This window comes from Bombus affinis, chromosome 10 (assembly GCF_024516045.1).
Source record: "Bombus affinis isolate iyBomAffi1 chromosome 10, iyBomAffi1.2, whole genome shotgun sequence".
Taxonomy (NCBI): domain Eukaryota; kingdom Metazoa; phylum Arthropoda; class Insecta; order Hymenoptera; family Apidae; genus Bombus; species Bombus affinis.
This window is the reverse complement of record NC_066353.1, coordinates 5,372,370-5,396,737: the sequence shown is the minus strand read 5'-3', so window position 1 is coordinate 5,396,737 and position 24,368 is coordinate 5,372,370. Positions and strand designations below refer to the sequence as shown.

The window sequence follows — 24,368 nt, the reverse complement described above, 5'->3', positions numbered from 1 at the left end:
TTCCAAACAACTATTCTATTTATATATGATTATTATTATATATGATATATTCTAGAATCTCTTCTTCGTAGACTAAGGAAATCAACTTAGACGGATATACTTCTCGGGATCACCTCTCCATTTGCTCACCAATGAGCTGGCCGTTATGTTAAAAAAGGTGCATTGGCATTCTGTTGCGACTGCCTTCGCCAACATCGTCTTCCCTATTTCGTAATTGCTTGTAAACATGTACGGGAATGAAAGAAATACGAGTATCTTACCTGTACCAGGTGGTCCGTATAGCAGAATACCTTTCCAGGGAGAAAATGGGCCTTTGAAAAAGATAAGGTACTTGAGGAGATACACAATGGCCTGCTTAATAGCAGATTTACATTCCTCTAGGCCTACAATGTTGTCCCAATATACATTTAATTTTGTCAGTATGATTTCCTGCGACAATACAAAGATGAAATGGCGCATAATCTCCGTATTAATTTCCGTAAGTGTTATGTAATTCGTTATTTAAAACTTTACTGAAATCAGTATTTACAATACGTATATTAATCGAAAATAACTTACGCATGAAATGTCTTCAATAATCTTTCGTAATTCCAGATTGTCTATATAAAGCTTCTGAGCCTATTTTGATATCTTTGATTGCGTGGATTGTTCCATTAAGATGTTAAATAGCTCCTCTTCTGATGAAGATTCATCGCTTTCATTGGCGAAAATTGATGTCACTGTCATTGCGAGATTAATATCATCCGTAGCATCACCCCTCATCTTCTGTTGTGCATTCCTCCCTTTCACAGACCCAGATACAGACTCACTTCTCGTTTGTTTGCTAACAGATTTGACACGTTTTACTACTTCTTCGAAGATTGAATGATATTGTAATCGATACGTTGAATACGTTGAGAACGTTGAATAGTGTTAAATAATTTAAATTCTTACACTTTGTTCGCATTTGTCATTTCCCTCGTCTTTATTTCCTTTTCAGTTATTTTCTTGCACAATATAGGATATTTTTGGAATTTCATCTTGTAATAATTTTCATATTCTGTAAGAATAATTTCCAAATCGACGTTGTCGCAGACTCGATATTTCCGAGGTAGACGAGCTTCCCGGATTAATACATCGCTAATGTCTACATATCTAAAAAATATAATTTTTAATTCATTGAACAAATTTTATGCTATGAGTACACACTATACGATAATCATCAATTAACTGTTTTATTTCTAGGTAAGACAGACAAAAAGAATGTACTGTTTATTTATTATTATATAAATCCTCGGCGATAATTTTTTGCCTTCTGCTTTTTAATTTCTAATTTTTAAAGTTTGAATTTAAATATATTTTCATTTATAACTAGTTAATCTACGTTATCGATTGAGTTATTCTATAACTACTGAGTTACCGATGTCGATTTTCAAATTTTGGTTCCTTCCCCTCTTTCCGCACTAATTTCTATTTCGATTGGTCACCGATATTATTCGAAAAAATTGCAACTAAGAAGATATCTAAATTGCAATGTACTCACCCATTGCGTTCCAAATAATCACATATAAGGTACAATATGTTCCGATTACGTTCCGAAGTACGACTCTCCTCCTAATGCGACATTTATTTTTTTTATTATTAACAATAATTATTAATAATATAAAGATTTTCATGCAATTTTCTGTTACATTGCGAGTTTAATAAATTTGTTACACATAATTTTGTTATCTACTATCTTGATACGTGCAAAGATAAATCTGAATGATATATAATACAGCGTAAATGGTTATAAATAATTAATTATTGACAATAATTATAAGAATTATCGAAAGAAAAAATCATAGATACTATGTGCGAGTGTAAAATATCACAAAAAATGAACAACAATTGTGAAAAACGCAATATGGCAAATCAATGACAAAACACACTCATGACTGTCATGGAAGTTCCAAAGTCTAAAATCTAGAATATTCCTTACCTCTTTTCGCAAATTATGAGATATCTTATTTGTGGTACCTTGCAGCGATAAATCACCGTTCATTGTGATAGTTTTAAATGTGATAATGATATCCTTGTATTGACTATCGCTTTTCGATAGTTACGAGAATTTTCGTTTATTACTTTGAGACAATCCGTCACTTCCTTTCTCTTATAAAGTTTCCCTTCAACTCCGTTGAAAACTGAGCATCAAACAGGAGACGAACGATTTGTTCGCACACATAAGCAGGGTGCGAATATAATGATGGAATAGTCGAATCCCGTCTACTGTATAGTAAGATGGATGCGACATGGAAATAGAAAGAGAAGGCTGTATATAAGCATTTTCTGTCCTTGTTTAATCAGGCATGCACACTAGTGGACACTGACGGCGCTCGTTTACCGTTGTTACACATTTCCGGCACAAGTACGCGGGCATTAGAGAAGAACGGAACGGTCTCTCTCTTTACCCCTATATCGCGTTTTTAGTTCGCTCACGCGCTCTGTACTTATATCTATTACATTTCCACCATAAGCAGCGGCCGTGCAGTGACTTACAAAAGTTTCGAACTCGCGGACGTTTAATCACGTTCCCTACTCCGAAGGGGTAAGTACAAAGTTGCTCGTCTCAGTACTCTTGTTAGAAGTTTTATCATCTCTTTCATTTCGTGGCTACAAGTTTTTCCAGGAAATTCTTATCGTTTTACAAGGGCTGTGGGACACAATGACGTCAGCTATCGATCATATACGCGAATTTGTTGTAAATTAATTAGGAGAATATCTGGAGTTCTTTATCGTTGCCAGCTGTAAAATATTAGAATTTTTCATTTATAATTGTCATATTTTCGACTCTTCCGTTGCCAAGACCATCTTGAAAGATTTTTGGTATGTTCCATCACCCTTGTTAAAAGTGTGCCCATTGGTTAGCTATATTGATTTTAAAAACCAATACGTATATCAAGTTTATTATCTCACAGAAACAAAGAAATTCGTTTTATTAACGAATTTTCGATGTTTCTTCTCAATTTCCTTTAGCATCGAACGAAGAACATTATTTGATCAAACGTTTCATCGTTCAGATTATATTTCGTTTAAAAAGATTGAAATTGATATTGAGATAAAATCAAAAAGTATCCGTTGTTCTCGAACATTCTAGTATTCCTTCGCCGCCCGGGAGAAAGACAGGTATGAGGAAAGAGGATATTTTTTTTATTAACTTTTTAATATTGATATTTCGACAAATATTGACGTGTGCAGTGAGAAAATCGAGTGAAATTTTGAATAATATCGTTTTAATAATTTGTGAAACGAATTAGTTTGGTTTTTTCCATTTTTATTAGTTTCCGTCAGTGCTGATTGACGCGCCACTCCAGTTTCCATTTCCGTTTCTCGAAATTTCCTACGTCCTTGGTCTTTGGGACTCTTTGCCCAGGTAACTGCATTGCTTCTGGGTACGTCTCACCGTTCGGGTCTCTCGAGCTTTCGGTGCCAATTGTTACCGTTGAAGGAAGAGAAGCTGGTGACGGATATTATCGAATAAATCGTTTATTCTGGAAAAGTTCGAGTAAGTTCATTCTGTTTGAATAAATCAAGACATAGATCAATTTTTATCGTATCATCGTGATTCGCCATGTCGTACGTTTGGTTTCGGGATACCATATGTTTTTAATTTGGTACTTTTAATTTGACATTTTACGGCTATAATCGTGACAAGAAGATACTTTCAGTGAATTATAAATATTTTAAATTATAAATTATAAATATTTGTTATAAATTACAATCATACTACGGGGAAAAGTGAAACATATGTTTTCTTGTGGAACGATTCATGTGATAGTAAATTATTCGAAGCATAATAATGCTTAATTAAACATCTATACGGTAACATTTACGGACGAATATTGGGGTAATATTATCGCGTCGCTTTAATCTGCCATTTAATGCTTTGATTGCGGTCTTTGAAATGGCATCACAGATGCTGGTATAATATCACACGAAAAAGGAAGGACCACCAAGTGCACCAGTGCGTTGCAGCCATCGGGGGTGGATTTGACGCCGGTGCCGAGGAGAGGCGCAGAACGTGTTCGATCGACCCGCGAACGCAGCCCGTGCTCATACTGTGACAGAGTTCGTTTCAGTTAGTCTCAGTCGCTGTTTGCCCGTCGACAGCGTATAGTCGCGCCGGTCAACGATTATTTTTTCTTTTTTTGTTTCTCGATAATTCTCTCGCAACACTCGTTCTATACGTACACCATCAGTTTATCGCGCGATCATTGTTCCCGCTTCCCCTACCTTGTCACGTCCTTCAAAGAAGATTTCCCTTCAGTTTTTTGTTGTTTGGGGAAAATTCATCGCTCGGACACATGGATTTATCGACACGACGATTTATCGAGGCATCAGCGTGATGTACTTTTCAAGTTTCATATTTTCTCTATGATACTTTCTAAGGAGAATTTAGAACTCGAAAGATATCAATTTCCAGGAAATTTATGAGACCATCGATAGGTTTGAATTTAATTAACTCTCTTATAATTGGTATTTCAATTTTTCAATTCCTTAAATTTAGCTTTCTTTATGCTGTTGGACGATATAACGCGGGCATTTTATGATATATCCAATATATTCGTATATATAGTTTACTTTATACATTCGATAAATTTCCTTGGTTGGCCGGCCTGCAACTCACATACGGCACTTAATAAAAATTTGTTTCGTTAGAGGTCGGTGTTTGTTCATCTTCGTCATAAAAATGTCATGACGTCATATCATATCACAAGGGTTCTTCTGAAAGCTAGATATTCGATAACAAGATTAATGGTTTTCGGTAGCTTGCAATGTCAAGCTTTGAACTGGCGGGATCGCCTTGCTGTCAAATCGCCATTCAGCAGCGACCATATTCTTTAACTACGTTCAAGACGTATATCACGCTACAGAAACCATCAAAGGAGGATAATTGCAAGTTAGTTGCCTCTTAGAAACGAGACAGTTGGTTGTTACTTGTTATCCGTAGTTGGTAGTTGTTCTCCTTAGTCGCCACATATTATAGAGACGACATTCATAGTCACCAGTTGCCTTCGCTAATAGTTTCTTGTTGTCTGTAGTTAGTTCTCGTCATCGCTATGTATTCCATCAACCACGTAAAATTTAACATATAGGATTTTATTCATTTTTATTCTTTCTGTAGGAAGATTCTTTAAGTAATATGAATTTAAGTAACTATTTTATGATACAATAAGGTGGAAAAACGATTATTTTACGTAACGTAATTTTTTAAAGAACTTTGAATTTAAAGGATTCAGATAGATATCTTAAACGTAATTAAACCCTCCATATCGTAACAAATTAAAAGAAATTGCGCAAGAAAGTACAAATACATTTAATGCATAAAACATATATTTAAAATCCAAATGTAGGCGTTGACGCGTGCGTGCTACATGTTCGAAACGTTCGTTACATCCGCGATAAAATTTGTAACGACGAAGAAGCTTAACATATGGTGTGCTTCAAGACGACAGTAAAAAGTGTTGGCGGATTTTTCGAAATTTCTTCCATTCTTAATAAAAATATATTGTATAAATATAGTAGGATTTTTCAAATTTAAATAGTTATAATGATTTGAAACTTTACAATCGTACGGTTCTGTTTTATCCTTTGAATATACCTGTCATTTTCATATCTCCTTTTAACTAAACTAAATATTTGGAAATCCTATAATTTGTACACTTCTATTTGTGAATAAGATCGATGAAATTAAAGCGTAACTATGCTTTCAATAATGGCTTCGATGTATTGCTCACCATTATGGCGGATTAACGTCTCTAAGTGATCGACCTTAATCACTAAATGGCAGCCGCGATTCAGTGGTAGAGCCTTACACATGACGGACATTGCAAGCGCTTCTAAGACGTCTATTGTGAAACGTTTCCAATAGCATCGGTTACGACGACGGTGAAATCCGAATAGAAATATATATCGCGTATCGCTTCAGCCTGACATGTCTTAAAATAACAATTCACAATTTTTCGTTCTTAAAAAAGAAAAAAAAAGTCTATAAAAATTATATGCAAATAAAATAGATAAATGGATAAATGGTTGTACAAATTTATAAAACAGATATTACAAATATACGTAAATAAATTACATATTTATAAATTGTTTGTTTAAATATCTGTTTGTTTAAATAAATAAAAGGGATATTTACGACTTACAATGAACTTACAATGAGTCCTGTTTTTAGTTTTAAACAAAGCAAAAACGGATAACAACTTTTTAAAATGTAAAACTCAACGCAACAGTGGTTTTTTTAAATTAATCAATAACGTTCAAAGTTAATTAATTTAGAGTGGTTTGTACATTTTGTATGCTCGCCGTATTTTAACGTTTGATGTGTAACGTTTGATGTAGTACTTGATGCCCGAAAAATCGAAAAATAATTAAATTTGATCGTTTCGTCGAATTTACAAGTGTGTATATTCGTGTGAAATCCTATGTGCTTGTGTATGCTGATGTGAAAGGTGGTAATATATTTTTCTTTTTTCGATTATTGTTGTCAACTTTTGTGTGGAATAAATCAATTCCGTGAATAGAAGTGCAATCAATACAGCTTACTATGAAATGATAGCACAACAACAGTACATATCGCCATTGACGTCAGCTTCACAAAATTTCTCGAGTATCGAGGTCGTCCATTTGGGTTAAGAATTTATTTCCAAAATCCCACAAGCACGAATATCTTATGGAAATCCACTGTATTTCCACAGTAATTTTTAATAATCAGATTCCATATTGTATGCTACGATTCGAGGCAAATCTGCAGCTAATTATTATCTTTGCTGCCTTTAAATACCATAAATAGTCGTCCGTAAATTTTAAAAGATTTTCTGTGCCATACTTATATTGTGTATTTTAGTCTTAAGGTGCGGGTCGTGTTCAATTAATTGAAAGTGATGAAACTGTAATGGGTCACGATAGTCAAATATTAAAAATGGTCTCGTTGGCTACATTTAAAATCTTTACGAGATATATATGCATAGTACGTTGCTACTAGCAACGGGTAGCGACGAGCAATAGAGAACAGTACCTTCCTTATCTCGTCGTGATTATGTACATACCAGTAATGCACAGTACTCGTACTGAATATCTTACAACATCTACATAGATTTTCAGATTTGTTTCGAATATTACCAGCATAACCATGATAGTAGAATTCTGTTACAGTATTAATTCTATAGTGCCGTTATGCATAATACAGCCCTAAAATGTTTCTACAAATATACGAATATTTTCGTCAGCTACTATATTCCAACCATGGCTTATTATGAAAGGAAATATATAACGAAATTACTTGTTTTTTTAGACTAAATTAGTTTAATTTGAATAATTTTAGTAATTGTGTAGGATCGAACAACAACTTATCATTAGCTTCACTCGAGACTTGATTGCACGTAGCAACGTAATTGCGTTGGAACTGAGGGTAGAAAACAATGTCAACCGTTAGACGCGTCCGTCTGGCGAATGTGTAACGCGTGAATAATAGATGGCGGCAATCACTTGAACCCTACTTATAGCTGTCTCGGCTTATATCGTAGCATTCAACCTAGGGTATAACGATAGGGATCATTAGAAGTTCAAAGGCCGGCTGATCAGCCTCATTTTGTTCCATTTTTTAATCAAGCGATGAATCGACAAATTGTACAGATTTCGATGGTTATCACAGTTCTCTGGGAATTTTGAAGCGCGGTTCGTCGAATTTAGTCGGATTGGCTACAGACTCTTTTACGAGCAGCTTGAAACTCGATCTAGTTTCGAGAAAATGAAAAATTCGTTTTATCTCTTTGCTTCCCTGTTCCTTCCTTCCTCTTTTTTTCTTTTTTTTTTTTTTTTGCTTTTTACATTGCGTTAAGACCGGCTAAATAATATTGATTGCCATGGACGTTGGCTGGTTTAAAATCACTGACATCGACGATAACAAAAGTAAGTTTGATGATCATTTATCTGAGCCGGTGTTATTCGACTTGAGCTCTGCACATTTGTTAATATTATTCTAGTAGGGATGAGATACTACAAATTTTAAATAACTTCGATTAAAATTATATTATAAAAATTATATTACATTAACGTTTAGAAGTCAATAAAGTGGAAAGAATTACGCGAGATAATGTAAATATAAATTATATTACATGGAAACAATACGGCTAGGTAATTTGAAACATTCTGGCTAAAATTGCATTCTTTCAAAGTTAGGACGTACAGTATTTACAAAGTAGATTAAGTATCAAATGGGGTACTTAAGAAAATTCATGTTATCATTCTTTAGTAAACATTTTCAGCAATAGCCTTAATAGCCTTCTGCAAAAGCTGCTTTACGTTACGTTAACGTATTCATTATTAATATTAATCATATTGTTCTTATCTCCTAGGGGCATAACAATCCATTTTTATATTGTGTTAAAGCTAAATTTCTATTAGATTGTCGCAAAATTTTCTTTCGTTTTATAAAGAAATGATAGATACAGAAAAAATATCGTACATCTATCATTTCTTTATAAAACGAAAGAAACTTTTGGAACAACCTAATGTTTCTCTACAACGACACTTCTACGATGTTAAAATATTTGATAAAAATATTTGATAAAAATATTAAGAAATTCTAATATTGATTTAAACGTATCGATTTATTTACTTTTCGCTGCCAGAAATTGTTAATTATGATTTCCACTTGAAAGAGTATTTCATATTATGAGGATAAATGATCAAATTCATCTCTAATATACACGTTAGAGAGTCATTTATAGCTGCAATCCTGTTTACCGTTCATATTCCTGGAACTCGATAATTCACTAGGCGATTGCTTTAACCGTGCAGAATACATCCATAAATAATTAATCGCTATTAATATTCCATCGACTTTTGAAAATCCCTGATGTGATCTATTTCACGTGATGAGAATACGTGTAAAGTGAGGTTATTGCTTGATTATCTTTAGTCGAATAAATCGAGTGATTCAAATTATAATGCGGAAGAAAGTCAAAACTATGTATATTATTTTTTTCAATTTTTATGTATCATTTGACGGAAGGAAATTTGGTAAGTAAGGTTCACCTTCTTTAATGTCAATGATTTTGACATATGTTATTAAGCTCCAAATTCTAAGCAATCTTCTATATATATATGTAGTATCTTAATGGGTCTTAGAGGAAAGGACAAGTAATGATGTTTTGATTTAATAAATAATATTCGAAGCAACGAAATGATTACAATGCTGTCGTACGTCTTATTCTCATAGACGGCTTCCGACTTCCCGATTCACACTCTTCGGCTTCTACACTCGCTCGCTCTCGCTTCTCAAGTCACACTCTGCACACCTTTTGCATCCGTCTTCTCCGGCTGCTCAACTAACACTGCCTTTAGCGTCTCTTTGTCTTTTCCCGTCCTATCGGACACGTGTCCCGAAACGCCCGTGGCCAGAGTCACGCAGGCCCTTTCCACGAAACTATCCACTTAAAAAGAACCGACGACACATTGATGTACCCGACGATGCCGCGGCTCTCGCGGCATTGTTTATGGTTCGGCAGATATCTTAGGCCTTCTGTCCACGATACTACATATATAACATACGTATAATAGTCAAAGTTCAACTACCAAGTATACGCAAAGCTTTTATTTTCAATTTATGCGATACACTATGTTTCATGAATTTATTTGCTAACGGTATTGAAACAAATAACGAGCAGAGGACGAACTATCCGTGAACTGTTTTGCCAACGAGTACGCTTCCAATATTTTCTGTTTGAGAAAACACACTTGTTGCTGTTGCAACTCCAAATATTTTTACAGCCGATGCTTTTGCCAGGAATCATCGGCTAACATGTAAAATAGAGAAAAGCCATAGTTGATTGTAATGGAAATTTAGAAAACCTGAAACTCGATATAGAAGGGAAAAATAAAGGAAAGGAAGGGAGAGATAATTGGAAGCTTGGGGCCAGGATTAATTCACTGAAACCGGGCTGCTTGTGTCATCACGAAACAGAATTGCCAGTACGTCATTTCTGTGCTCCCGTCCTCGTAAAAACGGTTTCACTCGTTAAGAAAAAACGAATAGGCGGTGAAGAGAGAAAAAAGCAGACAGAGAGCGCTTTTAAAAAGCTGACGAAGCGTGCGTTGCCACAACGAGACACACGGTGCTATTTGTCGTTTTAAATTGGGCCGCAACTTGTTTTTGAGATCTTTGCTAGAGACATGTGAAAACACGTTGGAAGTATATTTCTTGTTTTTGTGGAATTTAGCTGGAAAATGAAAAATAACGTAAAACATGTACTTACGACTTACAGGGTAATTGAATGTATACACTATAATAACCAGCGATTTAAGGCTTTAAAAGATCGAAAGAAAAGAAAAGAAAAGAAGAAAGATAATATGTTGTGGCAGTCTAACTCGATCTTAGGAAATAGAGAGGGAGGGAGGGGCGGAGGCAAAGCTTGTTAATCTGGAAAGAATACAAGCATCAATTTCAAGCACTTATAGAGAATCAAGCGGGCTTGTTAAGGTCGTAAGTTGGACAATTATCCCGTGTTAGGTTCAATCAGCTTAGTTCTACACAAAATTGATCGAATCATGTGAAAACAAATGTATTCTGATTTTTGTCGCAGATATTTCTGGTCTACGCACTCCAGTGCCAACACAGCAGTTATTGAAACAGCTGATTTTCTCCTATTCTAGAGCGACAACATCCCCTGATCTTTTACAACCATGAAGGACCTGTACTCGAAAATACTTGCAAATCTCATCTGCTTGCAGGTTATTTTTGTCTTCCCGTCAGGGGCTGGTAAGTTGATACTGATTAATTATACCATCGAAATTCTATATAATGGCTACAAAAAATATTTGCATCATTACCCTCATTTCCTAACGAAGCGCGTTTTTTTACCAAGTTTTATATTTCATTTGATAGTATCAAATCTCTGTAGTTACACGAAAGTATTAAATGATAGGAAACTTGATATACACGAATTTAATTAATTAATAAGTTAGTCGATATACAGCCATTATTATTTCATGTGAAATATTACAACGTCAAAAACTTAACGTTCTTGTACGTACAGTATTAATCACAAATTGTAAGAATGTTTACTGATAAGCAAAATAGATAATATGGAAAACGCAGACCTATGGAAAGAGAATTCCTGACATTAGACAGGAATACGCGATTGCACGAAATATTTTATGGTATGTCTAACATGGAGAATATATGCGGCGAAGTACGAAAAATTCATCCTGAGATATGTATACGACCTACGCGGTACGGGACGTGTTATAAATGGTTTCCGCCACTCAGCCGTATTTGAATTTGTGAACACGATCGAACAAATGACGCGACAATTATTAATTGCCGTCTCTGCCTTAGTAACGATTCGCGTTGGAACGAGGTCGAATCGTTCCGATTCCACGCTCGATTAACAAATAATTACAGTGGACATCAATTACTTGGATGACCTTCGTCATTTCAGCTTAAAACGATTAATTTGATCAAACCAACCAATTATTTCAATTAATACAATCTGCACTTTAAATTCGCACGTCTTGTGTATACACACCGGGCCAGAGAAAAGTTTTCATTCGTTCGAGTAGAACCTTCGTAGTCCTTGAGGACGCGTGTCGCTTCTCGTGCACCTAAAGTTTCGCTCAAATTAACCGATTTATTTGAATTCGAGCGAGTGAAAACCTCTTTGTCACCGTGAGTTTGTTACTTAATTGATACTCTTAGATGCCCTTTGCTTTCAATCTCTTACATCCATTCTTAATTAGTCAAGTCGTTTGACTTTTGACAAGTATTTTGAAACCATTTTACTAACACCAACCTACTTTTTTACTTGAGATTATCCGCTATTTTTATTCAAATGTATATGTACGTATATACACTTTTGAATTTTAAACGAACCTTCTATTATACCTATATCCTTTAAGTGCCGTTTTAAGTTTCAAGAGACTTTAACTCGGATAGCTCGACTTGGAGTTCTAACGTATACTGTAAAGCACACTTGCGAAGTAAAACAGCAAACACGATATAAAAACTTTTTCCCCATGTAAGAAATCGAATAACCTATTTCAACGGTGCTTTAATCTCATCGATGAAGCATCGATGCAACGAAGAAGCATCGTGATAGCCGCAATGCGGATCCGTTGAACAAAAATTTCCTGGTACGGTCGTTTGAGTAATGTTATTAACCGTTTTAGTGTCGGATGTTTCAAGACTCCGTATCGGTTTGTGCTATGCAGCGCGCTAGCGCTTCGTTTATTTATTTGCGAGGAGTACCGATCGACGCGATCGCGCTGCCCTTTTTCATCCTGTTTTTTTCATCGAAATATACCGTTCGACGTGCTCGCGCTTCATTTCATCGGTTATACTGGAAGCGTTACAACAAACACTCAAAAGTTTGCGAAATATTTATGCTCTGCGTTTCGTTTGCGTGATAACATTCTATAATGCAGGATTTGGTTTTCCGATTCAAGAGGTAATTTTTTATATTGGTGTTTTTTTTTTTATTTGGTTTATGATCATTTGAAAAACAAGTAATTACGAGAGGAAACTCTGACATGACTCGCGACGAGCACGCTTGAGCGCGTTGCGAATTAATGATCGTGACCATACATCGTGGCACAATTTACCACGGTACGCGAATAGAGCGATCACGTTGCGTGGCGTTAAAACGGTTAGCGTAACTGCGCGTACGATTGTCGAGTGGCAAAGATATTGACGCTGCTAATTGTTTTCAGTGTCTTTAAGAGGAAACTGTACTGATTTCGAAGGAAAAGTTGTCTCGTATGGAATGATGTATGTGCCGGGACCTTCGATTTGCACTCAATGCTTCTGTTACCATTCGGAGCCAAAATGGTGCCAGGCTATCTTCTGTTCACCTCCTTTGGTAAGTATATGCTCATTCTAAGAGCAACCAGCTTAACACAACCATGAGAAACTAAAGTACACCGTTAACGCTTGCATGCTGGTCGTTAAAACACATGCTGCGCGAATAGGGTACACAGCGATTCATTTAACTCGCCTTGAATTAGTTTTAGAAAGACAAACATGGACAGGGATAATTTTTGTCACGAGCCGTTTAATTTAATCGTTCATTAGAACGAATTAATTTACACCTGCTGAGATCGCGATTGATGTGACAAATTCGAAATCTTGTTCCATATAAATATTTTTAAACAAGCACGTCGTAAGCTTTGTATATTTTTTAATCGCAACGAAACTGTTCAGAGAAACGCTGAAATTATTAATTAGAAAAGGAGATTTCTACGCATCGTTGTAAAAGTGTCAGGGAAAATATTCGTGAAACAGTTACGTTGTTACAAGTTCTACAAGAAGAAATATTGAAAATCACGTTCCACTTATTCAGTTGCACGTGTAAAAGGTATCTTGCGTTCGCGCAAAAAATCTCTGAAGGATACATGCTTTATAATAATTGGAGTGTCGAAGTTGTTACGCGGATCGGCGTACACGTACCTTTTAATGAAACTAGGTTACTCATTCGTTATTCGTTCCTAATTTTCAGCTGCACAATTTTTACGCAATAAAATTTTATACACCTGTTCGGTTTATAAACGATTCAATTCAAATTTAACAGAATAAAAGTTGAAATAATCATTTGTACTTCATTAAAAGGTTCTTTCAGCATCTCGTTTTAATATTTTTATTGGTAATATTTTGTTAATCGTTATATTTAAATGGAGTTTTTCAAAGGAGAGACATTTTAAGGTAGGAAATGGACATACATTTATAATAAGAATTCAGAAGAAAGAATATTTCATACAGAAAGAAATATTCCGTATGTATAAATAACTACGCCATGAATTTTATATGTATCGGATATTCCTTCTGATTAATGTATCTGATGTTTTTTCACGCGAGGTAGCGTATATTTGCATCTATATGTCTCTTCGTTTCTCAGTAGTAAAACTTAGCATTCATGCGGCTGATAAGTAGTTACGCACTGACAACGAGAAACATAAAATGAGTAAGAAGCATGAGACATTCTATAAGAAAAATAAAGTTGTTTTTATCTTTCATTGCATATTCGTCAGAATATTGTTAATAAATATTTAAGTTAAGATTTCAGTTGAAATAAATACATAGGATTAGACATTTATTTATATATGTATCTATGAACGCATTTGACATAAAATTTTGATAACGACTAAAATTATATATTCTGATATTAAATTAATTTAATGAGAATAAAAAACTAATTTTTTTAAACAAGATTTTGTATAAAGTTATATTTATTAGGAAAAGTTCGTTCATCCCTTTATAATATGATAGGATTAGACTCATAGCTGTGTAAATCATTTCATGGAATAGTATATGTGTGCGTGTGTGTTCTAAGTTTTTATTATAAAAATGCTAAATGTACTAGGAGACGTTTTTAAAAATTCATACATTTCTCTTCATCAAACATATCAATCGTTATATTGAAAAGTTAATTGTCTTTTATTTGTTTCGAGCTGCACATTGATTGAGACATTCGTGTTGGTTATAATTGCGAATTTAACGCAACGAAGTTGTTTGAATCCCTTGCAAGCATGTAAATATATCGTCGAATTAATAGGTCAATTACTTGAGGTTGGAATTGAAAGAAAGGGAAAGGTGGAGGAGAAGTCTTGCGTTTGAATGCGGGACACTTTTAAAGCCCACAGTTCGCTGAAATTGCCAGAGAATTCAATTAAATGGCAAATTAAACCATTGAACTGAATCTGTTTCCAATCGCGAGCTTAGAAGTTCTATCCTTTGAATTTTTATATCAGTCAACTTTCTTTTTGTACGTACGGTAACGAATATAATTCATGAATTAATGAAGTATGTAATTGGATGAAAGTTCTTCTTCCTGGATTCAGTTTAGACTAAGAAAAATTATATAATAACGAAATTATCAACTTAAAATTGATAGAGTGTATAGTTTATTATTTTTTTCTTTTTTGTTTTTTTTTTTCTTTTGCGTGAGGAGGGGCAAATGCTGTTACGCATACCCAGTGATGCGGATCACTGGGTTATGTGGGACTCGGGCGGATGTTGTTGCCATACCCACTAAAAACCCCTCCTCCTTTTTCCTTTGCTTTGAGGACAGACAACCCCGGTAAAACCTGTCGGCAGTCATCAGGGTTGTCCTTTCATGCCCCGTTGTATCTTCTTCTTCGGGCAGTTATTCTGTATATTCTGTATTGCTCTCGTCATCTTCTCAGCTAGTTCAGAATACTGGGCTGATCTCCTTCTGCGGTTTTTCGTTGTTTTGTATTCTTGCCTTCACTGCTCCGCGTAGTTGTTGTTGCTCTTGTTCTCCTCCTTGCTTCCTCCCAGGCCTCCGCTGTTACCCTCCTGTGAGACATGACGGTCTTGCAGAATTGCCTGAATTTATCCCAGCTCTCGTTCTTGGCGGTCACCGTGGCGATCAGGTTGTCCACGTCTATCTTCTCGCCAAGAGCGTTCTCCAGCTCGATCCTTCTGTCCGTCCATTTCGGGCACGCGAAGAGGGCGTGCTCTGCATCGTCGTTAGGGTCTCCACAGTCGAGACAATTGCTGTCGCTGTTCGTGCCAATCCTCTTCCTATAGACACCGAAGCTCCCATGCCCGGTTAACAGCTGCATGGTGTAATGATCGATGTCCATCTTCTTTTTGGTAAATAGCAGCGCACTCGGTATTAATTTCCTTGTGACATTCTCCTTTTTGTGGTTTTTCCACTCCTTCTGCCACTCCTCCTGGGCCTTCCTGCGAATCGCCTCCATTTCCTCCTTCAGCTCGCTACCGTCATCCGCACCGATCCTGGGCTTATGGATCTTGTTCCTCTTGTAAGTCTCTCCGAGCGCCTTTATCTTTATGTAAATCGGGAGAATCCCGATGAACACGCAAAGTGCCGCGTGGGAGACGGTACCGTATGCCGTCGTTGTTATGCAGAGGGCCGTTCGTTGTGCCCGTTTCAGCTTCTTCCTGTTCTTATCGGTATTCGCTAAGCTAATTCTTCTTTCTGAACCCATACTGCCTCCGATGGAACGGGTCCGTTCCGATGCATCTCTCGATGATCTTCTTAAAGCATTTTTCCCAGACCTTGCTCATGGCTGGGAGTATGCTTATCGGCCGGTACGCGTTAGGGAGACTGGGATCCTTTCCCGGCTTCCTTAGCAGTATTACTCTGGCCGTCTTCCAGCAGTCTGGTTCCAGCTTGCTACCAGCTCCTGCTTCCAGCAGTCCAGGAGTCTTCCATCGACTCCTGCAGCCTTCTTGGTGTTCATTCTTCCGGCGGCATCGACGACATCGCCTTCGCCGATGACGACGCTGAAGCTGATGTCTTCTTCTTCTTCGGTCTCTGCCTTTTCGCGGCCCTCGTAATGGGAGGGTCCGTGTCCCATGGTGAATAGCCCCTCTGTAGGACTGCTTCCACCATGTCGATCGGCATGTCGTTGGTTGGTTTCTTGCTTTTGCATCTCTTCACGACTGTGCGATAGGGTTTGCCTTCTTGCTTTTCTGTATGGATGGAAACGCGGTTGAAAAGTAGAACGGAGTAATTAGCGATGCACGATCCCTGGCTGGTGAATATTTTTCCATCGGGAGAAGTCAGGTCGAGCGATACAAGATTTATATGCTCGTTCTGCCAGTTATTTCAACGTCTGTTACGCGATGGAAAATGAACATAAATGAATAACAAATGTATTACAGCCATAAAGATTGCTTGATGTACGCCACCGTTTTTCCCCTATTTCTCCGATACAATTTTCCTTTTTTTTTTTCTTTGCCAAACACTTTACTAATCGGTACGTATTCGAATTATCCTCAATTATTCTCGGTTGTTTCCGTTTCCTTTGGATTTACATAAGTACACGTTTGATGTACGTGCAGAGTGAGATAATAACTATTAACAGCTATAAAATAAGAAGCGAAAATACGTTGAAACTCGACTTCTAGATTCGCGAGACTTTGCAGAGCTTCGAAACTCTCGTGTTTCAAACCTAATAAAAAGTTGCAGAGGGAGAATTACATTGCGAGATCTGTTAAGGAAAATCGTATCGTTGTAATAGGATTATTTCAGCGAGGGAAATTCCGTGTTGCGTGTAACGCGTTGCAAAGCCATGAGCTTTCTTTCGGGTTAATATACATAATCGCCTTATCGAACTTTCCATCTCACACGTGAATTTTGCATTTCAATCTTCTTACTTGCAGTCCAGTCCAGTTTAGTGTGACTAAGCTAAATGTTTTATAGAGAGACGTACAACTCTATGAAGGGGAGATCAATAAATTGGGTTATCTTTAAATCACTGACAATTATTTCATCGACACGATTTCACCGGCAGCGAATTCACCGGCAATGTCTATCAAAGTTTATTTACCGATACACCGAGTGAAATCACCACAATCATTTCACCAATATTCTCCTTTGTCGATAATTATCATGCTTGCCACTACATGTTATCGTTGATTAAATGTCTTTATTTACACATTCGTTTACGCGCATAACGAGATAAACGAAGAAACGAAAATGATATGTTGTCATGATGTATTGTTAAATTACTAATTAACACGAGTTATATATCTACCTACATGAAAGCTTCTAAATATCAATTATAATTCATGAAAGCACACAAGCTATTTTGCTATACACAAATAGAATTATAAGGAAATGTTACGTGCTAATGATTTAACGAAATCTATGCCTCTGTACATTTGACATTTCTGTATTATTACTTGTGTACTTTCTGCTCTTGTTTACGTCATCGGAAGTAAAAATACGTTAAGCGAATCAGCTAATCTATTTGAGCGATTCAATGGCTCGGTCTTCTCTTATGCGACTACCAAGTAAAAGATAAGTTCTTGGTTATATAATATTTTATAACATCCAAATTAACTATTTTTTTTCTTTTTCTTTTTCTTCTTCTTTCTCTTTTTCTTTTTTTCCTTTTTCTTTTTCTTTTTTTTTTGCCTGGGGGAAATCCGCTCGGACACGAAGCCACTTCTTAGGTGGCGTGGTAGTGAACATCCAAATTAACTGGGGCACTAATTAGCTGAAGCTTCTAGTCGAACCAGGTATCAGTCTTTGTACGCAAAGGCATTCATTACAATCGTTTAAAGTTTGAAGAAACACCGTTACAAATTCGTGATATAAGAGAAAGCGATTCAAAACTCGGATTCATTTGTTGGAACGACGCCGTGGGCAAAAGTACATAATGGAAAACTTTCTTCCAAGACCAGTTGATAGCGCTGACGTAATTAAAATGTGACGATATTGCCAGCGACGTTTCTCCAAATAAACGACTAACTTATTTACGAATTGCCGTAACACGATTGCCGCTGGTAATACGGTTAGTAATCACTTTATTGAATTTTCGCTTGACGTGACATCGTCGAGTTCCTAGAGAGATTCTTCTCCCTTGTAAAACTATGTTTCTGCAACGACTGTATTTGTTGAATTGCCGTTCGAGAACAAGTCCTTCTCTTTATTACGTGTAATAGATTCTTCTTTTTAAGTTTTAATTTACATTGGTAATTTTCTATAATTTATTACTCGAATATGGTAATTTTTTCTTAAAAAGTTTGCTTTTTCTACAATTATTTTACTACAAAACCCATCAAAAACATGATGTATGTATATATACCCTCAAATATTATCGGTTTATTCTCAAGCTATAGTTCAATTTCGGAAATTGCCAATTAAAATCATAAAAAAAAAACACACACACACAGAAAGTTCGTTAAAATATGCGATTTTCCAATCAAGATATAGAATTTATTCGAGTAATATAGATTACAGTAGCGATGGTGACGGCAACGATGAATGGACTGATTCTTCGTGCGAAAATAAATTGGAAGCGCAGAACGATGCATTGTTTCAGGGTATATCGATTTTCAAGCATGGTTTTAAAGTACGTGTGCGCGTGACTAGGTTTGTTAATTAATGCCGCTCCCAGGTTTTCATTATATAAATGTGACACCTACATATCTTTAAGCTTTAAACAATTGGACTAACAATTTCATTAAATTTAAATCAATATTTATCTTTTTAAACGCAACAATATTTTTAATGACAACTTCACGTGTAAATCAAGTGCATACATATTCGATCGTTCTTGAAAACCTGATTCTCTGCGAAGAGAAAAAATCCTTGAATAAAGATTTGATCTACGTTTTATATGCTACGTTTTACATCCACCTCTTTTCAGATATACCTCTCTATTTAAAATCATAGATCGTCACACTCTATAGGTATTTCCTTGAAAAGGTTAAAGTCGTTCTGTATAAAACCCAATTCAAAGGGGAAGGAAATTCTGCGAAAAATTCTTTCAGATTTCCCTATGTTTGAGCTCGAATCAAAGCAATCCTGTATAATAGGATAGGATGATAGGATGATTCTGTATTATTCCTTGTGTACTTTCTGTTCCTGTTATTTACAATAGGATGATTATGCGTTTAACTTCTCATAGAATCTCTCTGATTCCGTATGATATCGTCAGTGTTTTTGAAATATGTTATTGATGTCGTAACGTCAACCGTTTCCAGTGCAAATTCAATTTTGAATAGCAATTTCCATGTTTGCGTGGCAAAAGCGTAAAATCGATAACGCACGCAAACATGTCTTCTTTGCTAATGGCGTACTATAAATATAAATATTTGAATAAAAATTTTGAAAATCGATGTAACCTTTGAACTTTATCGTATTCTGTTTCATAGCACAAATTATTCTTCCCGAAATGTACGTTTAGTGTTATAATATATTTGACCAATGGTTCTCAAATACTAGTTTTGCAAAAGCAATGGTGGAATTGGAGCAATTCTTTCTTCTTTCATTCTTTGAATGACCTGGATTTTCGAGTAGTCTAGTGACGATTGATCCGTACAATTAATCGATTTCTTTTTATTACAGAGCTGCAAGAGATTCCGCGTTGGACGCCGATGTTGCCAGTTCCAATGCCTGGATAAGGTTGGCACTGAGCATTGGTCCGGATCTGATGTGGTTATTGTCGATGGTTCACATAAACTTGAAAAACATAGTGTATTGTGGACGCTGACCTTAGTGATGGTAATTGTAGTATTTTAATTTCTTTTTTTAATTAAAAATAAAGATTCCGATGGCGCCGTTGACGAAATTCGTACCTTATAAACGTCGACGATTAGCTTCAGCCATCGGGAAAAGTAGTGTAGTGTAAAAAGTAAAAGTAGTGTAGAAGTAGTGTACAATGTAGTCTGTTAACAAAGAATCATTTGTAACTGAATAATTATACCTCGAGAAGATTATACCTGAGTAATTATATTTATTCTTATTTTCTTCCCCTTTATTTCATTTGAATAGATTTTTGTATTCAAAGAGCGAGGTATGATTATATCAGACGGGTTAATTTGTTTTTACATATGTCAAAAGAATGAAAGGAGATGACGATGAATCGGTGACAGGTAGAAAATTGTAATCTGTTGTATTTCCATGGTACTGTAGTTGATTATATTTTGTTCAATATTATTCATATTCTATCATGTAATTTGGGAATATACATACATATACATATATAAAAATATATTAGATAGTGGTATACTTATCCCCTAATCTTTGTGATTTCTATGAAACTTTTATGATTCATTGTCACTTGTATGAAGGATGGAAATATAAAAAATTGATAAAATTATTAATAATATTTATTATTATTAAATTATTATTATTAAATGTCCAAATTGGACAAATTGTGAATTTCAATAAATAAATAAAAAGAAAAAAAAAGTTAAATTAGCATGTTGGTGGCTACCCACAGCGGGGTACCTGTTATTTTCTATAGGTTGGGGTTGATAATCAAGCTGATCCACTCGGATTGGTTATCACACCTTTTATTTTCTCTCTTATACAAAACACTTATACAAATCACACAGCAAACGTCTAATCTAACGTAATGTTACGTATAACAATATACGTATGGAATTTTAAATGTCATGAGGTTTGCAGCGGACTCAATTTTAATTACAGTTTTAATTACATTAAACATTTTGCTCATTGATGACCTTACCTTAATTTTTTTCTCCTTCCTCACTTTCTTCTCCTATGCGAGTGACACAGTAAGATTGATAGTAGCAAGCAATTTCATTAAAACACAATTTCCTTTTCCATTTGATGAACACGATACGAGACGAGGGAATGATTTATGAACATGATACGAGACGAGGGAAGGATTTAGGAACACGACTTTCGAGCGGTTTCAACAACTATTAAGTTTCATTTATAGCAACGAACACTGCCAAAGTTCATCAATTAATGTAATCGATCAATGTTCGTAATCAATAAGATTCGCGTAGGTGCCGTAGATGACGTAGATGAAAAAACGTAGACTAAACGTAAATGACGAAATTATGTATTAATTTATTTTAACGCGTTAAAATTACGCTAATGACAGTTGCGCCGTTCTATTTGTTCATATATTTAAGCCCTATATGCAACAAAGTGAACGTAGCATCTGCAAGCGTGTTAGTTGGACAACCACGAATTTTCGCATATATTGCACGAAAATTCGTATATAACAATAATCACTGCCATAATCATGGTCGAACGTAGATGACGAGCTTATGCATTAATTCACTTTAACACGTTAAAATTACGCTAATGATAGTTGCTCCGTTCTATTTGTTCACATATTTAAGCCCTATATGCAACAAAGTGAACGTAGCATCTGCAAGCGTGTTAGTTGGACAACGACGAATTTCGTTTCGCAAACACGGACACGTGAAACATTTTGAAGTTACGTGGACGCGAGAGTAATTCGTTCCCTTAAATTGCACAATTTTCATTTCTTTCGCCATGTATATTCGAGTATTGCATTTGAATTGCAGAGCAGTCGGAAGTAACGGCGCACGTCGTTGATATATCGACAGGAACATGAATTCTTTTTTCATAGGATGAATACTTTTTTCATCGAATTATTAAACCGAATCAAGTTTTCAAGTCCAATCATTTAATTTCATCGTTTTACATCGAACGTTTCAATCTTTTTTCTTTTAAATACCTTACTTATATTTCATCTCGTTGAATATTCCATATTTTTAATGCTATTACCACTTATTGGTAATTTCAAATATGTAATTATCGTTCTGAAGTTAGAAATTCGAAATAACATTCGTCAGTATATGATTCTACGTTTTATATAGAGTAATAAAAATGATACAATGAGTTTCGTTAAATAACCAAAAAAAAAAATTCTTGTTCCTTTTTCTTTTTTTTTTTTTTTTTTTTTTTTTTTTGGTTTTATGTATCCAAGGTCGAGAATAAACTATGTGCACGTTTCCTCTCGTTTCTTGTATTTTTATGAGGAATTCAGTCTTTTTACGCCACAGGAGTCTCAACGTTTTCGTTTTCACGCCTACGTTACGCTCGTTAAACACGTTCCAACAAGACCATGAATAAGGGTAACAGCTTTAACGTTTTCACATGTGTTAATTTATTATTTTAGACCTTAAATATTTTATTTATAAAATCTTTATTTAAACAAGTTACCATTGTCGCTACAATAAATCAATGAATGAAATCAGTTTAAATTTAAAATATCATTTCATAATTTCTCGTCACTTGTATCTGAAAACAACAAAAAAACGGTGTACCCACATCGTGCGTAGACGGGAAATTAAAACAGTGGAGCTTAATTGAAACACTGATCATATTCCGCGATTGTAAAACAATAATAGAAAATCGTGTTTCTTTTGAAGGGTATGAAATTGTCAGGAGATTATGCCATAAATGAAATTGGAAACTAGCTGGTCAAAGGGATTAAACTCAATTAAACTGAACTGTGTTATATTGTACAAAGGCTAGAGAACTGCTACCAAATATCTGCTAGTTTAAAGGTGTCCCTTATAAATTATAATTATATTTCAAATTCAATCTCCTAGTAATAAGTAAATTAATATTTTACCTAAAATCTGTGATATAGATAACAAAAATAAATTCTTTACATTATTCGTTAGTTTGCAATATAATTAGAATATTCTTTATTTTTATTTTCTGGTGTCTTTGTTATTCTTAAAAGATAAACTGCTTATTTACAAATTTAACACTGCATATGCTATTAATAAATCATTTTATATTTAATTTTGCAACCTTCAGTCATTGTTAAAACTTGTTGACAATACTGTCGGTTAATAGAAATTTCTAAAATCCCCTTGTTTCTACTCGATTAAAGGGTATATTGCAGAAACTATGTTAGCTACAGTGTTAGCTACAAATCACCTGTGTCACTCCATTAAACTTATACACAATAGTATTGATTCTTGTTTTAATTTAAAATAAAATATGTTATTGTAGGAATGAAGCAGAATGTTCAAATAATTGAAACAACTTTTTGTCCTATAATTAGTGCCTTTCATTTTAAAAATTAAAAAATTTTTAATCAACGATATTTGGAAGTTTCGATCTAAAATGACCAGGAATTGAAACAGAAAATATTTTGATGCCAGTAAATACGTATTCTTCACACATAAAACAAATATGAAAACAAACATCGATGTATATGAATGAATTTTGAAATGGGGAGGAATTATATGATTATACCCATTCTCTGTTGCGTTTAATTGTTTCAATTGATGTTTCATGAGAATTTTCATCGAATTTTTTAGAGATCCTGGCTGTAAGGTCTTTTTAAAATTATAAGAACAGATTCAAACTATAACATTTGAAAACTTGTGGTTACAAAACTTACTTGTTTCTCATAATTATTTAAATGAATCTATTCGGCATTTTGAGTGACCGTCCCTTTATGGCTCGGATAACACCTCTCCTTCCTTTGGGAAATTCCGAATTATCTGTCCTCCCCGAGCTGCAAACCTGATGACTTAGACAGTAGGGAAAAACATCAGGGAAAACCTCTGGCTAGAAAAGTACGATAGACGAACAAAATTTAACGGCTGATGGGGAGTATCAACAACATACAAGGACAATCATCAACAAAGTGTCGTACCGTGCGGGTGAAATACTGGAGTTTCAATAAGATCTTATAACCATCGAGTTCAGAACATCAAACTTTGTTTGCATAAAGCAAGTGTAAACAAAGTGTCAAATTACACTAACACTCGATCTATTAAATCCGTTCCACCTTGAGCGTTAATTCATTCAAGGTTCGTGGTATCGATCGATCGGTCGGACGTGCCCGGTGGCTCTTTAGTTGATGATTTGTAACAGAATCCTTGCATTAACACAGATTCTCAGAACACACAACTTCACCCAGCAGATATCGATTACAGTCAGTTGTCACTAACAATGCTAATATCAACAATTTCTTTACCTGTTGATCCTCTGGAAGTTTTAACTATATATATTCTCTAGGAACAGTAGGATTTTAATGATATAACTTTACTAATGAGATCTTAATGTCATAAACGGTATCGAAACTTCTTAATTAAT

At 35.2% G+C, this 24,368-nt stretch overlaps 1 protein-coding gene and 2 long non-coding RNA genes across 8 annotated transcripts in view; 2 read left to right on the top strand and 1 right to left on the bottom strand.

The window, feature by feature from the left end:
* Positions 1–24,368, bottom strand: part of LOC126921536 (omega-amidase NIT2-like) — a 72,147-nt gene that overhangs the window by 11,685 nt on the left and 36,094 nt on the right. The window contains exon 5 of one of the 2 annotated variants that reach the window (XM_050733247.1): positions 20,800–23,837. The exons of the other annotated variant lie outside the window; for it this stretch is intronic. Coding sequence (XP_050589204.1) covers positions 23,821–23,837 — 17 coding nt within the window. The 3' untranslated portion in view covers positions 20,800–23,820. Of the gene's footprint in view, positions 1–20,799; positions 23,838–24,368 lie in introns of those variants that run through there. 2 annotated transcript variants of the gene reach the window in all.
* Positions 1–24,368, top strand: part of LOC126921553 (uncharacterized) — a 63,668-nt gene that overhangs the window by 30,253 nt on the left and 9,047 nt on the right. Inside the window, exons 2-3 of one of the 5 annotated variants that reach the window (XR_007712377.1) lie at positions 56–478; positions 595–937. The exons of 2 other annotated variants lie outside the window; for them this stretch is intronic. This is a non-coding gene — a long non-coding RNA (uncharacterized LOC126921553). Of the gene's footprint in view, positions 1–55; positions 479–594; positions 938–2,234; positions 2,567–3,435; positions 3,524–24,368 lie in introns of those variants that run through there. 2 more of the 5 variants (XR_007712380.1, XR_007712378.1) reach the window with 2 other exon arrangements.
* On the top strand, positions 4,372–10,715 carry LOC126921566 (uncharacterized). Its single transcript, XR_007712395.1, has 2 exons — positions 4,372–7,932; positions 10,608–10,715. It is a non-coding gene; the product is annotated as an uncharacterized LOC126921566 (long non-coding RNA).